General features: G+C 41.6%; 1 protein-coding gene across 12 annotated transcripts in view; it reads right to left on the reverse strand.

Moving 5' to 3' along the window:
• Positions 1-381: 381 nt before the first annotated feature.
• Positions 382-13874, reverse strand: part of SEMA6D (semaphorin 6D) — a 643846-nt gene continuing 630353 nt past the window's right edge. For 3 of the 12 annotated variants that reach the window (XM_027554088.1, XM_027554087.1, XM_027554089.1), the window contains 13 exons: positions 13600-13690; positions 12588-12707; positions 11831-11919; positions 10893-11110; positions 10662-10793; positions 10163-10318; positions 9898-10071; positions 8605-8745; positions 8432-8509; positions 7911-8011; positions 7495-7551; positions 5851-6018; positions 382-4116 (listed from right to left, as the gene is read on the reverse strand). In XM_027554088.1, coding sequence (XP_027409889.1) covers positions 2828-4116; positions 5851-6018; positions 7495-7551; positions 7911-8011; positions 8432-8509; positions 8605-8745; positions 9898-10071; positions 10163-10318; positions 10662-10793; positions 10893-11110; positions 11831-11919; positions 12588-12707; positions 13600-13690 — 2814 coding nt within the window. In that variant the 3' untranslated portion in view covers positions 382-2827. The remainder of the gene's footprint in view (positions 4117-5850; positions 6019-7494; positions 7552-7910; positions 8012-8431; positions 8510-8604; positions 8746-9897; positions 10072-10162; positions 10319-10661; positions 10794-10892; positions 11111-11830; positions 11920-12587; positions 12708-13599; positions 13691-13874) is intronic. The other 9 variants (XM_027554093.1, XM_027554092.1, XM_027554090.1 and 6 more) reach the window with 9 other exon arrangements.

A 13874-nucleotide genomic window follows, 5' to 3' on the forward strand; every position in this document is an offset into this window, starting at 1 on the left:
GTATGGCAGAAGCCAACACAATATTGTAAAGCAATTATCCTCCAATTAAAAATAAATTTTCTAAAAAAGTTAAAAAAGGAAAAGCCTGTTGAACTAACAATACGTTGAACAAGTTGAGCCACTGGGATGCTGGCCTGAAGAATTTGACTGTTAAATAATACAGTTCACCTGGTTTTCTGTATTGTACATTTTTCAGGGGCTCTGATGATCAGTATCAGCCTGCAAGAAGAGCAATGTGTAATAACCATGACTTGATGGCAAGTATTCTAGGTAAGAATATTTTGGTATATTTTAAAAGAAGCTCTCACTGGTGTTGACTGACTTAAAGATATTTAAAAATATGACACCTTATAAACCTCTTGCACATCTAGAGGCAGAATATAATGATTTGTATATTTTATTTTGACTTTACATGCGGTGTTAAAAACCCAAAGTACATATTATTTACACATCCACAATACAAGTTTACAAGATATCTATACATGTTAAAGTACTCTATAAAACAGTATAGAGCCACTTCACTTTAGGGTTACTTTTTATGCCGTACCATTAAAAAAGATACAATCTGTGTTTACCTTTGCACAAATGAATAAAGCATTTAAAGATTAAATTAACAGGATAGAGACTAGATTTTGTGTTAGAAATCTCAACATAAATACTGATAGAACTCACATTACAAACTACAAGGCAGCACAATGTCACAAAATGTTATCCGGGTTCACATACAGTTACTGTTCCATTTTCCGCACGCCAGGATTAATATTGGCAGGGTGAATTCAAACAGGTTTGTCGGCGGTGGACTGAGTAGTGTTTATCGTTGGTTGGTTTAATTTATTATCAATCTGTATTATTTTAGTTTCAAAGCTGAAGTGTTGCAAAAACAGAAGTTTTAGCTTTTGAGCTTCCAGAGACCTCAGGGAATCATGTTCTTTATAAAACAATATTCTCAAAAGAAAAGAATAACTGCATCCGTATTCTACATTCTGTATAAAAATGCTCTGGTCTTTTGCAACCCATCCTCCCCCAAGTAATAAGATATCATCACAGGAAATCAGTTGAACTTATTTGTCTGACTAAGTCAGGAGCATTCCTCTGCCTTGATACTTTCTAGATGAGGTTCAATAAACCGTGGTGTGCAGCATATTAACTGAAACAGTCGTCAGGGTTGCACATCATCAACTGTAAGTGGCTTCTGCAAAACTACGAATAAATGACTCTATATGGTTTCTGCAGGTGTCACATTACCCGGGAAACCTCATTTGACTTCACATTATCACTGATTCATCCTTAGTGAAAGCAGGAGTGGAATGTTTATCATGGCAAAGGATGTAATGCGGCTATCTGGATGGATTGCTTTACAGTTAATTGTTCTAGGTCGTTGTTATGATTTTTTTGAAAAGTCTTTTCAGGTGCTGGTTGAAAAACATGTACAACTGGCACTCAGTAAATGATGTGCTATACTGAAAACACTTGACGTATTCGAGTACTTCTATCATTCTCATGAATAAGGCACAAAATGCACAGATTCAGGTAAACTCACATGTAATATTTACAGTATACTGTCGTTACCTGCATGACTTAGGAGAAAGTTCTCACATCACACAACACAGACAACATGATTGCACCACTGTTAGGTTCCCATAGACTGTTCCTGTTAAGCCAACTATGAGCCTCTCACATTCCCTTCTTTTGTCTTCTGTTTTGTGTGTGTGTGTGGTTCTTTTTTTTTTTTTTTTTTTTTTCATCTTGGGGTTAGAGGGGAATTAAAACAAGAGGAATTTTACTACAGGGGAGAAACCAAACACAGTAAAAATAAAACCTTGTTAGTGTGTCCAAGGTTAACAGAGTCACTGGGGCTTGGATTCACAGTGGACTGGTGAATTTTACTACTGAAACTGGTGGATAAATTAAGGATACCTCTTAACGTCTCTATCTCCTTAAGCTGGCAAGACTGTAATTGAAGTTTCAGTGAATAGCAGCACAAAATTACTTAGTACTCTTACATTCTGGCACTGGGTAACATGGAAGTCGAGTTAATCATTTTGACTGTCAAAATCAGCCTTGGTTTTCTTTCTCAAAGCTGAACCCAATGGACTGCTGTGGGAAGAAATTATTGTCTCTTGTTCAGTCATGCGCGATGTAAACAACTCCATAGCACAAAAAGATGCAATGGGCACCGAAACAAATGCTAGTGGGGACAGAACACACATACACTCACACACACTCACACACACTCACACACACATGCACACACAACACAGTTCCTTGGTGGCACGGAAAAAAATGCCACACATGAAAAAGATGCTACAGTTTGGGTCAAAGACTGAATTTTTAGCAAATTGTTTGGTAATCTACAAGTTCGTTTCTTTGAGACATTACCTTTTTTTTTTTTTTTTGACATTTGTGCAAGAGGCAAGATGAATGCATACATATTAAAATGTTCACATTTAATGGGAAGACCACACAAAATGGCAGTCTAAGTTGAACCCATTTTCAAGTATTTGCTCACAGACAGATTCTTCTGAGCACTGGATCAGCTCTTTATACTGGTTACAGGTAGCCCCTCAGAGCCACACATCTCTTTAGCTTCAAACAAAAGAAATGGAATGACCAGCACCTTCCTTTGTTTTCAGGCAAGTACACAGAAGCCTTGCTGCAGTAGCTACATATGGCAAGTTCTGATGTTGCCAAAGTTAGGAAGAGTTTCTTTGGCCACTTGCTTCTCCTGAAATACAAGCGAGTCTCTTTTCTTAAGGTACCCTTACCATATCGTCCTCTCAACAACATAGACAGGATAAAGCCACACAAGGAAGGGCACACTTGAGGCCTAGTAAGTGTATTTGTTCAGTGGTCTGACGGAGGTGGTTTGAGGAACAAATGAAGGCTTTGGCGGCACGTCAGGTTTTAAGGACGGTGTCCTCTTTAGTCCCGTCCGGGGAAGGGTGCCATTACTGGTGTAGCTGCTCTGTCTGGAGAGGGAAGGCTGTAGGTGAGCACTCACTGGTGCTCCCTGAATATAGTCCACCTTTGGCCCTGCAGGGGTGGGCACGTACCCTCCACGGTTCATACTAGGCTGTCTAGATAACAAAACACCATTTGGTGAACTTAAGTTTTTAGGCATAGCCGATATAGAGTGCCTCTGGGAGGAATTTTTATGGTAACCCCTCTGTCTTTCCAAAGAAGTCATCGGAACTCCAGGAGTGGTGGGAACATCCACTCGCTTGGTTGGGCTATTTCTGGGAAGAGTCGAGGGAGGAGAGTAGAGAGATGCCTCGCGGTTAGGGACCTTGGGCGGGACTTCAGACATAGGTCCCACGGGATCCAGCATTAGGGTCTGGTGGGCCATCTGGATGTCTCCCATGATGGCTTTGGGGTTACTGTTTGGGTCATTTAGATGCTTCAGGAGATCATTGAGGGTATTTCTGGAATCCACAGAACGCCGGTGATCTCTTTTACTGGATGACTTTGTAAGAGGGTGGTCAATGTTTTGAAGCTTCTTTTCAGCTTTGTGAGCATTGGAGTTTGAGAAAGAAGTGTTGTAGTCATGGGTAGCATTAGGAAGAACAATGGCGCTGGGGATATGCCCGTGACTTAGTGGGGAATGTGGTGGAGGACTAGAAGGAAAAAACTGGGGGGTTTCTTTCCTCGAAGCTCCATGGCCATGGGCCTTTTCTGAGTGGCTCTTCATGGCCTGCAGGGTCTTCTGGTGAAGCACAGGCGTAGACTCAGGAGTGGGGAGAGCAGCCAACTCAGGAGGTTGGCCTCGATGGTCCATGACCATGGATTTTGTATCTCCATTGGGTGGCAGCTCTTTCCGACTGGTCAGCAGGTTACTATATAATTTGGGAGAATCGATATTCTGTTGATATTCCTTGACGGGGCTGTCAAAGAGACCATTCAGCTTGGCAAAACTTCCACTGGAGTCTGTGCATGACTGGGCAGATTCTGCATCTTTATGGATCTTTCTGTTTTTCCGAACAAACATGTCACGGTAACAGTAGACTGCCACACCTGCAATGAACGCACCCAAGACAAAAGCTGCAAAGACACAGGTGATGAGGACATTCATGTGGACCATCTGGTTGGCCTCTCCAGACTGGACTTCCCACCGTACACCTGCAACAGACACACAGGAGAAGAGTCTGAGTGGGGAGCTCCTTTAAAACTGTATTAGCCAGCAAATGGCTTGCCTTGAATCAACACTACCTTCACATGGTCCATATGCTTAGCTTGGAGAGTGAGGTGGACTCCCAAATCTCATATTTGTTTCTTTAATCACAATAGGGTCCCCAGAGACACTTACAATTGCTACAAATAAAGGATAACTCTTCCATTGATCTGTATTATGTATTAGTCTTTTCCCTTCCAATCCCTCTTAAATAGCTGTTATAACATACAAAATTTTAAGCATTTCTATCTAAAAATTAGGGCTAGAAATTATATACTTTCTAACTGGCCCATTTTAAATTCATAATATGTTTTTCTTTCTCATGATTTTCTCTTAATTCATAAATCAGCATTAAAGGGCAGTTACTGGGATTAGGGAAACGTATGAATCTATATAAATACACATTTTGATAAAATAATTATGCTAAGACAATTATGCTCTTCTTAATTAGCATGAAACTATATAATTTGTTCACAAACTAAAAGCATCTGCTTAGTCACTGTTAGCTACAAATACAACCTTTCCTGTTTGCTTTTTTTTTTCATTCCATCTTGGAGTGAAGCACTCTTGAATTGTCTGCTATGAAAAAAATCCAGACAGTCTAAGGAAGTATACTATGTATTAGAGTTAAATGATATTATCCAATTGTTTTGAGATATTTTAGGAAATATTTAAATTAGACTAGAAGAAGAAGAATTAGTTTGTAATTATTGCTTTTTTAAAATGCAACCACAGACATTTAGAGATGTTAGTTTAAGAGGTATCCAAGTCTGTTACATGCTATAAACACAGCTATCCCAGAATAAGATAAGTCAGAGTGAATTGAAGATTCTGTTGCTCTAGGTTAGTAAGTACTAAGGCCTTCAAACATTAGTTGTTTTTAATCAATGTTGAGGGCAATGGAATTCAGTGGCAATGTGAAAGACAAAGAAAAGTAGAGAGAAATGGAATCATGAAAGAAAATAAAAGAGGAAGAATGATTATAAAATTGTTTACAATGAAAACATAAAAATCCAAAATCAACAGACATAAATCATAAATGACAATGCACTGCCATAAAAACTGATTGGAAACCTGATACCACAGTTTAGTAAGCACTAAAGAACAGATTTTTTTTTCCCCCCAGAGTCATAGATCTTTAATAAGGTAATTCAACAGGCAGCTATTTGATAACTGCTTCTATTATGGGACGAAAATGATAGTTCCAGACAAGTGCTCTGTTATGTTTTATTGTGTGTGGTATTCGAACAACTTGGTGCCTGGCATATATCAATACTTCTCAGATCACATTGTAAACTGGAGCTAAACAAAAGACTGGGAAAGGCTCCTAAATAAAACAGCCAGTATCAGGATATTTGCAATTAATGAGTTTTGTTTTGGGATGTTGCCCGGGTGGCCCTCGGCATTTTCTGATATCCAGCAGGGTCCAGCTTCTTGAGACAGAAGCCAACATGGGTTAGATTGTCTGAGTGGCTGTTTCATCCACTCTTTCAGCTTTCCACCTCTGTCGCTGTTAAGGAACGCACTCCACATAACCACAGAAAACCGGAGCGACCGCGGCCAGTGGAGGCGGTGATAATAGCAGAGGTGGCTCCATCTGGGTTCACTTCCATCCATTCCTCAGAGATATTAGGAATCAGGTTTCCACTCAGTGAGAGATGAGTTCCCTGGTGAGGCCTTACCCTTTGGGATACCTGATAAAGGATCAGTAAAATCAGAAGTGTTTGGGTCATCTTGAACTACAAATTTCCGGGAGCTGGTCAGTTTAGGTCTCCAGGTATCAATCACTTTAGGTGTAATTTCTGGGATACTTGCCATTGTGGTAACAGAAGATGAAGATACCTCCATGTCTGTGGTGGCAAACAGATTTTTATTAACGTGGGTAATGTCAGCCCATTGTTTCTGACTGGACTGTTGTATTTTCAAGTAAAGTTTAAGCAAATTTTATGAGAAAGCCTGTTCGAGGATTTCATCAAAACACATCTAAGGAGATTACACCAAATCCCTTTCTTGCAAGGGAAAAAGAAAAACTAAAAATTAATCATAAAGACACATTAAGCAGATTTCAAATTTGAAGACACTCAAAATACTCCTACTGAAACCTCTGGGGTGATTAATGACACTCATGGAAAAGGTAATATGAATCCCACAGACTGTGATTTCCTCATCTTTTTGTGGGACAGCATCATTTCATTTCTCTTTGTGTATTTTTAAAAAATAATTTTGATTGATGGTTGGAAGCTGTATATCTTTCACTGGGGAACCTAGAGTGTAACTTCGTCAGAAAGCACCTGGTTGGTTCTGCATAAACACTCGATTTTGGACTTGACAAGCAGGCTGTCCTGCTTTAGCATAGACCTCCGGCCCATCTGTAGATTCCTGAGCGCACTGAGGGGTCACTGTCCATGGGGAAGCACTGAAGCTTTCCAGAATGCGCGCGGAGTTTTTTTCCCAAAGAGTAAGAGGCAACTCATGCATAAGAAATGGCATTTATGAGCTGATTAAGGGTGTCCTGATACATAGGATCTACCATTCTTTTCTCCCCTCTGAGGAATGAAACAGCTAGTGAATTTTAGAACCAGCGACAGGATCGGGAGTAACTTAACCTCTTAGCGCGTCTATTACTGAGTTCTGCCAAGCAGATTTTCCATCAAAATGGAAGTGTATGATTTTAGGCGAAAACTCCGGAGACCCAAATTCAGACTGGTACAACGGTCACAGATGAAGACTCCAGAACAGATGAAGACAAGGCGGGGGCGGGGAGGCACAGGGAACCCAGTGGACATCTTAATACATCAGAAACCAGCTTCATTCGATGGGGACCTTCTTCACACCACTGAGATCACAGCATTCAAAGGTTCCAGGGATTACCACAAACCATTCCAAAAAAGATCTCTAAAATTGATAAATACACATTTTGGGGAAATGTGTATTTGTTTACTAGGTCTTAGGAAAGGTGAGGAGAGAAGGGGGAAATAATGAAGTTCTGCCATCCATTAAAAATAGATGGCTGCAGGGAACATTCACGATGTGCAGGGGTGAGAGAAGAAAGCTCAGGTGGACGGGCGTGCAGCTGGAATGCAGCCTATGTTAATCCATTGGATTTTTCTTAAGGATGTGCGCCTTGGTCAATGATGGACTATTAACATGCTACACAAGGTGAAGTGCTGAGTAAGAAAAAGTCTTTGGGACCATCGGGGGTTATGAGTCAAAGCACAAAAATGACAGGCTGCCAAACTGCGCAAAAGGAGGGGAGAAGGGGCTGAAAATGCTGAACTGAAGGAAAGAAAAGGTTTGTTAATTCAAAAAAATGAAAAAAAACTAACCAGATGTTGGACCGCCAAATATTTTGTAATCTGGTGTAGTTGAAGTAGGCAAAATTTCTAAAAGAATTAAAGGAACAAGTAATCAGTAAGAAGTAACCAAAAGAAAGCAAAAATTTACGAATTCCATTAACTCAAAAAGTCAAAAGAAAGGACTATAAATTAAAAAATGAACCTACTGGTTAGACTACCTTTCTCTAGATTTCCTATGGAATTGTAAATGGCGAAGGTAAAAAAAAAAAGTAAGATTCTTCTCTAACTTATCCCCATGATCAAACAGCTCCGCTTTTGCGAAGTTCAAGTTAAATGCTAGGTGGCATGTGTACTGAGTCATTATATAAGGCTGATTGTAAAACAATGTTCACGTGCAAATGTGATCCAAAAGAAGCGCCAGGAGGGAAAGGAAGATTCGGTCTTACCGTGGCAGTCCCCTAGATGGGCCGTGTTGCCATATTCTGTGTCTTGTTCAAATCCTCCAGCGCTGTGGTTATGGAAAGCAAACAAGTCTTCAGTTAACAGCCTTCATAGGAACACAAGTGAGAACCAGAGCAGAACCAAGAACACAGACAGATTAGTAAGAATGAGCAGAGAGAGAAAAATGGACATTTCAACATAGCTTGCTAAGATGAATACTTGTATTCAACATTTAGTAACTAGAGTGTTTAAGAGAGCAGAAGAGAATTGTTTTCTTTCTCGCCATCTATCCTTTTCCCTTAAGTATTATACTGTCTACAATCTCCTTTTCCTGTCATAGCTCCAGATTTTCTGTTTTTCTTTCTCCCATACAACAACAAAAACAGAAAAAAGGAAAGAAAGAAAGAAAAGAAAAAAGAAAGGTAGTGTTATTGGAATTTTTCTAAAATCCCTAGTTTTAGAGGCCCTGGAGAAGACAGAAGCACATCTGGAGAAGATCTCAGTTAATGTGATAAAGTGTACTTACAGCATCGCTGGGCTCACTCGACCACAGGCCCCTTGGCTTAACCAGCCACAGTATGGGTCTCGAGATGCAATACAAGACCTGTATGCAACCAGACAGAAGGTAACCTGAATTTTCTCATTATCAAAGGTCATGATCCTGAAAGACCCAGGGTAAGGAAAGAAACATCAGCTTACTTTTTACATGATCCATAACGCTCACAGCGACTGAGGGGGATGCGGATAACGCAGCTAGAGAACGCCACATATAAAGCATGATGGTCTTTATCCAACTGTAATGAGATGACCTTTCTGTCCTCCTCATTTTCAGCACTGCACCTATATTGTGGGAGACATTTTCAAGGTAGATGTTTAGTAAGTCAAGAGCTATAGGAACTAGGCGAGGCAAGTGGGGTTTGGTTTTTGCAATTACTGAGAGCTGGGGAGGTGTTAAGGAATACTCTCAGTAGCAAACTACGCAAGTACACAGTTTAGGATGTGATAATTATGTGATTCATCTTCTACTGCTTTGCATGGTTAGTTAAATTTCAGGCTGGACAAAGGGTTTTTTAAAGACTGGCTTCCTGTTCTGATGATAGAAGGGAATTGCACTTGTGAAGAGCATGTTAGGCTATAGGGAAGAAAAAGGATAATGTTCTAATGCATTTTAATCTTCCTGTGCTAACTATTTCTAGATCTCTCCTTAGTCTTCTTTGCTCCATTACTCTCATCTATCTCGTTTGTTTTAATGGTTCATATAATTTTATATATCAGTAGTTGCAAGAATTATGGGGGGTGTGTGTGTGTGTGTGTGTGTGTCTATCTGCAACCAGCTGTAGCATAGTTCTGGATGCAGCACCCTGAAATAGATCTGTAAGGTAAGAGGGGTGGGGTAAAATATTCTCATTTTCCATAGGTGACAAGGGCTGAATTATTTTTAAATGTATCACTGTCCACCCTCCAAACCCTGAGACTCAGGCAAACACCAAATCCGGGTTTTTATTTCAGTGAGAAAAACAAACAAACCACAATACTAATAAGCCAAACCACTACTAATTTGAGGCTTCCCTGGTGGCTCAATAAGTAAAGAATCCACCAGCAATGCAGGAGACCTGGGTTCTATCCCTGGGTTGCAAAGACCCTCTGGAGAAGGAAATGGCAACACACTCCAGTACTCTTGCCTGGGGACTTCCATGGACAGAGGAGCCTGGGGGGCTACTGTCAATAGGGTCACAAGAGTGGGACATAATTTAGCGACTAACCACCACCATTTCTGCTGCTGCTGCTGCTGCTAAGTCGCTTCAGTCGTGTCCGACTCTCTGTGAGCCCTACCAGGCTCCTCCGTCCATGGCATTTTCCAGGCAAGAGTACTGGAGTGGGGTGCCATTGCCTTCTCCATTTCTACCACTGCTAATATAGAGGGCTGAAAGGAAATGACTAGATGAAACAGACGCTGAAGTCTCAAAAAGCGTTCTGGTATAATACACCTACTTTGCATGGTTGTATGCTTCAATCTCTTCCAGTAATACGCTGTCATTCAAAGAGAAAGGGCTGGTCTTCGCCAAAACTTTAAGCACCACGCCAGCTTCTGAGCCAACAAAGATGACTGTGTAGTTCTGGTGGGGTCCGGCAGAATGGTCGACGGCGATGGCCGTCAGTCTGTACCTGCCAGAGGAGGTGAATCAGGTTAGACAGGGGGCCAACAGGAAGGGGGACTACTGAACGGGAGCGGGCCTGCGTGTCTGCCCAGTCTTACCTGATCCGAGTCTTTGTGAACCAGGGTTCGTCGGCAATGGGTGGGACGGCCGAGTCCATCAGGGGGTGGGATTTGATGAATGACAGGGTTTCATCCGGGAAATCGATGGAGGTTTTATATGCTTCCGCAAGACCGTGCTTTGCACAACAGCCAGGCCTGAAAGAAAAATAGTGTGTTTTCCCCTCCTCACAGTTTGTATCTAGGGAAAAGGTGTCTATTCTGGAAGAAAACGTTAAGAGAGGAAGGAGAGTGAGCCAAACTCTCTGAGTAACATTATTTCCACGAACTCTGTGGGCTCTCCACATGCAGGCTCTCAGTCCTAGTCACTGAGTTTCTATCTGCGGCGCTGCACAGGGACACCCTTCCTGGAGAGGGAGGGGGGCCCAGCTGCTCTCTGAGGATGCATGCTTCCAGTGACCAGAGGGCTTTGTTCCAGGGCTTTGTCACTGGAAGCATGAGGAAAGGACAGAAATCCTTTCCGTCTTTATTGTTTTCCTACCTTGGCTTTGGTACTTTGTCTTCAGGGACTGCTGTCCAAACAGAATCTGGAGTTTTCTGTTCTTTAAACCGTCCTTTGAATACTTTTTCAATGTCATCCATGCTAAACGCACAGACTGCGGAACCAGGAATGCTGAAAAAGAGGAACAGCATCAGGGGACGGCGGACCTGTTCTGGGTTCCCACAAACAAGACACAGAGCGCCTTCTGAAGCGCTGAGGGTCGGTTCTCACCTGTTGAGCTGTGTGGTGAACACCCCTACCACTGTGGGAATGCCATTGATTTGTATTATGTCTGTAATAGACTGCAGAACATCAAAGTAGAAAAAGGAATCTCCGGGGACAGAACAGTTAAGCCGAGCCTTCAGAAACGAAGTCCAGTGCTTCTCCAGGACGCGCTGGGAGCCACCCATGTCGTTTTTACATATGCGGGCCACACGTGAATAGACAGCCTGCCCAGGGCACAAAAGCAAGGCGACAGGATCATGAGCATGGGGGGAGAACAGGAGCAAAAAGCTGCCAGATAAGGGAGGGACAAAAAATGATAAAAGATACACGTGGTTGAGAAGACTCCAGCAGCCTTCCCTCTAGGCATCTGTAGAGTAAGAATGTAAATTGTATTTACCTGTGAGAAAAACAAAAAAGGAGGGCCATTTTCCTGTTCTACCAAACAAGCTCCCTAAGAAGTGAGCCACTGGGCTGCCTGGCTGGATGGAAACCATTCCCATACTTCATTCCCCACTTAGCTTCTTATATTGTTAATGAAACGCACCGTCCTTAAACCTGGCATAGAAGGAGATGCAATATTTTAGAATCTTACGGACTTGGACTGAAGTACTTGTCAATGAACAGGGGCCCTTCCTTTCCATCCTGCCTTTTGACACTAAGAAAGAACAGCTATCAATAGATTTCTAAAGAGTTAAAGAAGCATCCATAGCTCAAGGGTGCCTGCAGCACATTCTCTGTAGTAACAGGAAAAAATAAATAAAACCTTCTCAAGGCTGCTGTTCCCACTCTGGCCATTGTTCAGTTATTTCCCAGCAACTATTCTCTTGCTAAGCAACACAACTCTCTGCACTTGGCCCTGAATGCACCGAGTGCTGGAAAACATGCAAAGACCTACCAAGGTGGGCTCAATTCCATGCAATGCGAGTGCACAGGCATATACTTGCCTTGCCTAAGTTGTTATGTTCTACAGCAATTTCTCGAAAGAAGAAATAGACGTAGTTTCCGTATTCTATAGCATGCAGAAAGTGTGGCTCTGAAAGAGAAAGTGAGAACAAACTGGTTCCTGAAGGGTAATTCAATTAGCATCATAGTCCGACTGCTAGGCATGACTGACAGACATCACACTGCTACTTTCAAGCCAAGAACTTTGATATGCCACCAAGTTTCTGGAGTCCCATTATGGGTATGTTGAAGCTTTAGGGAACCCAGAGTCTTTAATGTTAGCTAATGGACTAGAAAAAGCCTACAGGGAACTGAACTACAGCAAAGGTCTTTGTTTCAACGGATTTATTCATTAACCTATTTAGCTAGTAAAGGAAACTTTTTATGTTGAAAATTAAAAATCTTGATTTCTAGACTCCAAAGAACAAAATAACTCTGAAGATATGAACTAACAGTTCCCAGGGTTAAACTTTCCAGGATAATTAGAAGGAAGTGGGCAAGGAGTAGTTGCATTTAGTTAGGCAAATGGTACACAGAATGGTGATTTTTTTTTTTTTTTTGAGGTCACCTAAGATAGAAATCTACTTTCTAGACATAGCTACTGGTCTCCTCATTTCCCACTAATGCAGCCAACCAAGGCAGCTTGTACTGGGCTCTAAATTAACAATATAAAGTCATGCACTGAACTTTCCAATGCCAGGGCTCCTGTTCCCATGTACCCATCCTGCCACCCCTGGCAATACTGCTCTTCAAAGGTACCTTTGATCCATTTGGAATCATATTTTATTGTACGAAGAGCAGATCCATCACCCATGCTTCGATAAATAACAGCATCACTGGCCAAGAAGTCAGCCACTGTGGCAGAATACAGCTTCCCATCTGAAACCAAGGTTATAATTTAAATAAAAATAGCCACAGTTATCATAAGTTTATTATCTTATGTGTGTGCTAAGTCATTTCAGTTGTGTCCAACTCTTTGCAACCTTATGAACTGCAGCCTGCCAGGCTTCTCTGTCCATGGGATTCTCCAGACAAGAATCCTGGAATGGGTTGCCATGCTCTCCTCAGGGGATCTTCTCAACCCAGGGATCGAATCCACATCTATGTCTCTTGCACTGGCCGGCTGGTTCTTTACTACCAGCGCCACCTGGGAAGCCCATGTTTTCCCATGTAGTCTGTTATATCCTTTGGAGTGTTTTCACTGACATCATTGCTATATATACAAATAAATCTAAAACCTGATGCTCATAATCAACTTGTGACAGGTTGACCTGTACTATCTAAGTTTATAGATGAGAACTTGGAGCACCAAGAAGGTAAGCAACTTATTCAAAAAAGGCTTCCCTGGTGGCTCAGATGGTTAAAGAATGTGCCTGCAATGCAGGAGATCCAGACTCGATCCCTGGGTTGGGAAGATTCCCCTGGAAAAGGGAACGGCTCCAGTATTCTTGTCTGGAGAATTCCACGGACAGAGGAGCCTGGCAGGCTACAGTCCATGGGGTAGCAAAGAGTCGGACATGACCGAGCGACAAACACTTTCACTTTCAGCTTATTCAGGGTCACTGGCCTAACAACAGAGCCAAGTGTCCGAATACTTATAATATGCTCACTTATAATTCCTCTTTTTTGAAAATCTGTTCATAGCTTTTAGTCTTTGAAACACTCATGTCAAGGTAGCTATTCTAGTTATGAGCTTTTTTCCTTCCTTTAAATTCCTCTTGCATCTTCAATGTCATTAATCATTTATATTCATTACACTAAAGAATCTTACCAGCAAAAAGGGCAACATTAGTTTGTCTGGCATCAAATGGGCATCTTGCCAGGCCACTAATTTCTTCTCCATCATACTCTAAGGTATTCAACTACAAAAGAAAAATAAATAGCTAGTGTCACATCTGTTCAATGTACATGTTTGAAGGCAATACTGCTTTATTTGTACTGAAATTCTATGGGAAAAATTCTGTCTTTATTCTTTCATAGTGTTAGAGATAAGACACATTACTAGATTTATAGAAGAAAGGATTCGACACTAACACCACACCAGTA

Source organism: Bos indicus x Bos taurus, chromosome 10 (genome assembly GCF_003369695.1).
Source record: "Bos indicus x Bos taurus breed Angus x Brahman F1 hybrid chromosome 10, Bos_hybrid_MaternalHap_v2.0, whole genome shotgun sequence".
Classification (NCBI taxonomy): domain Eukaryota; kingdom Metazoa; phylum Chordata; class Mammalia; order Artiodactyla; family Bovidae; genus Bos; species Bos indicus x Bos taurus.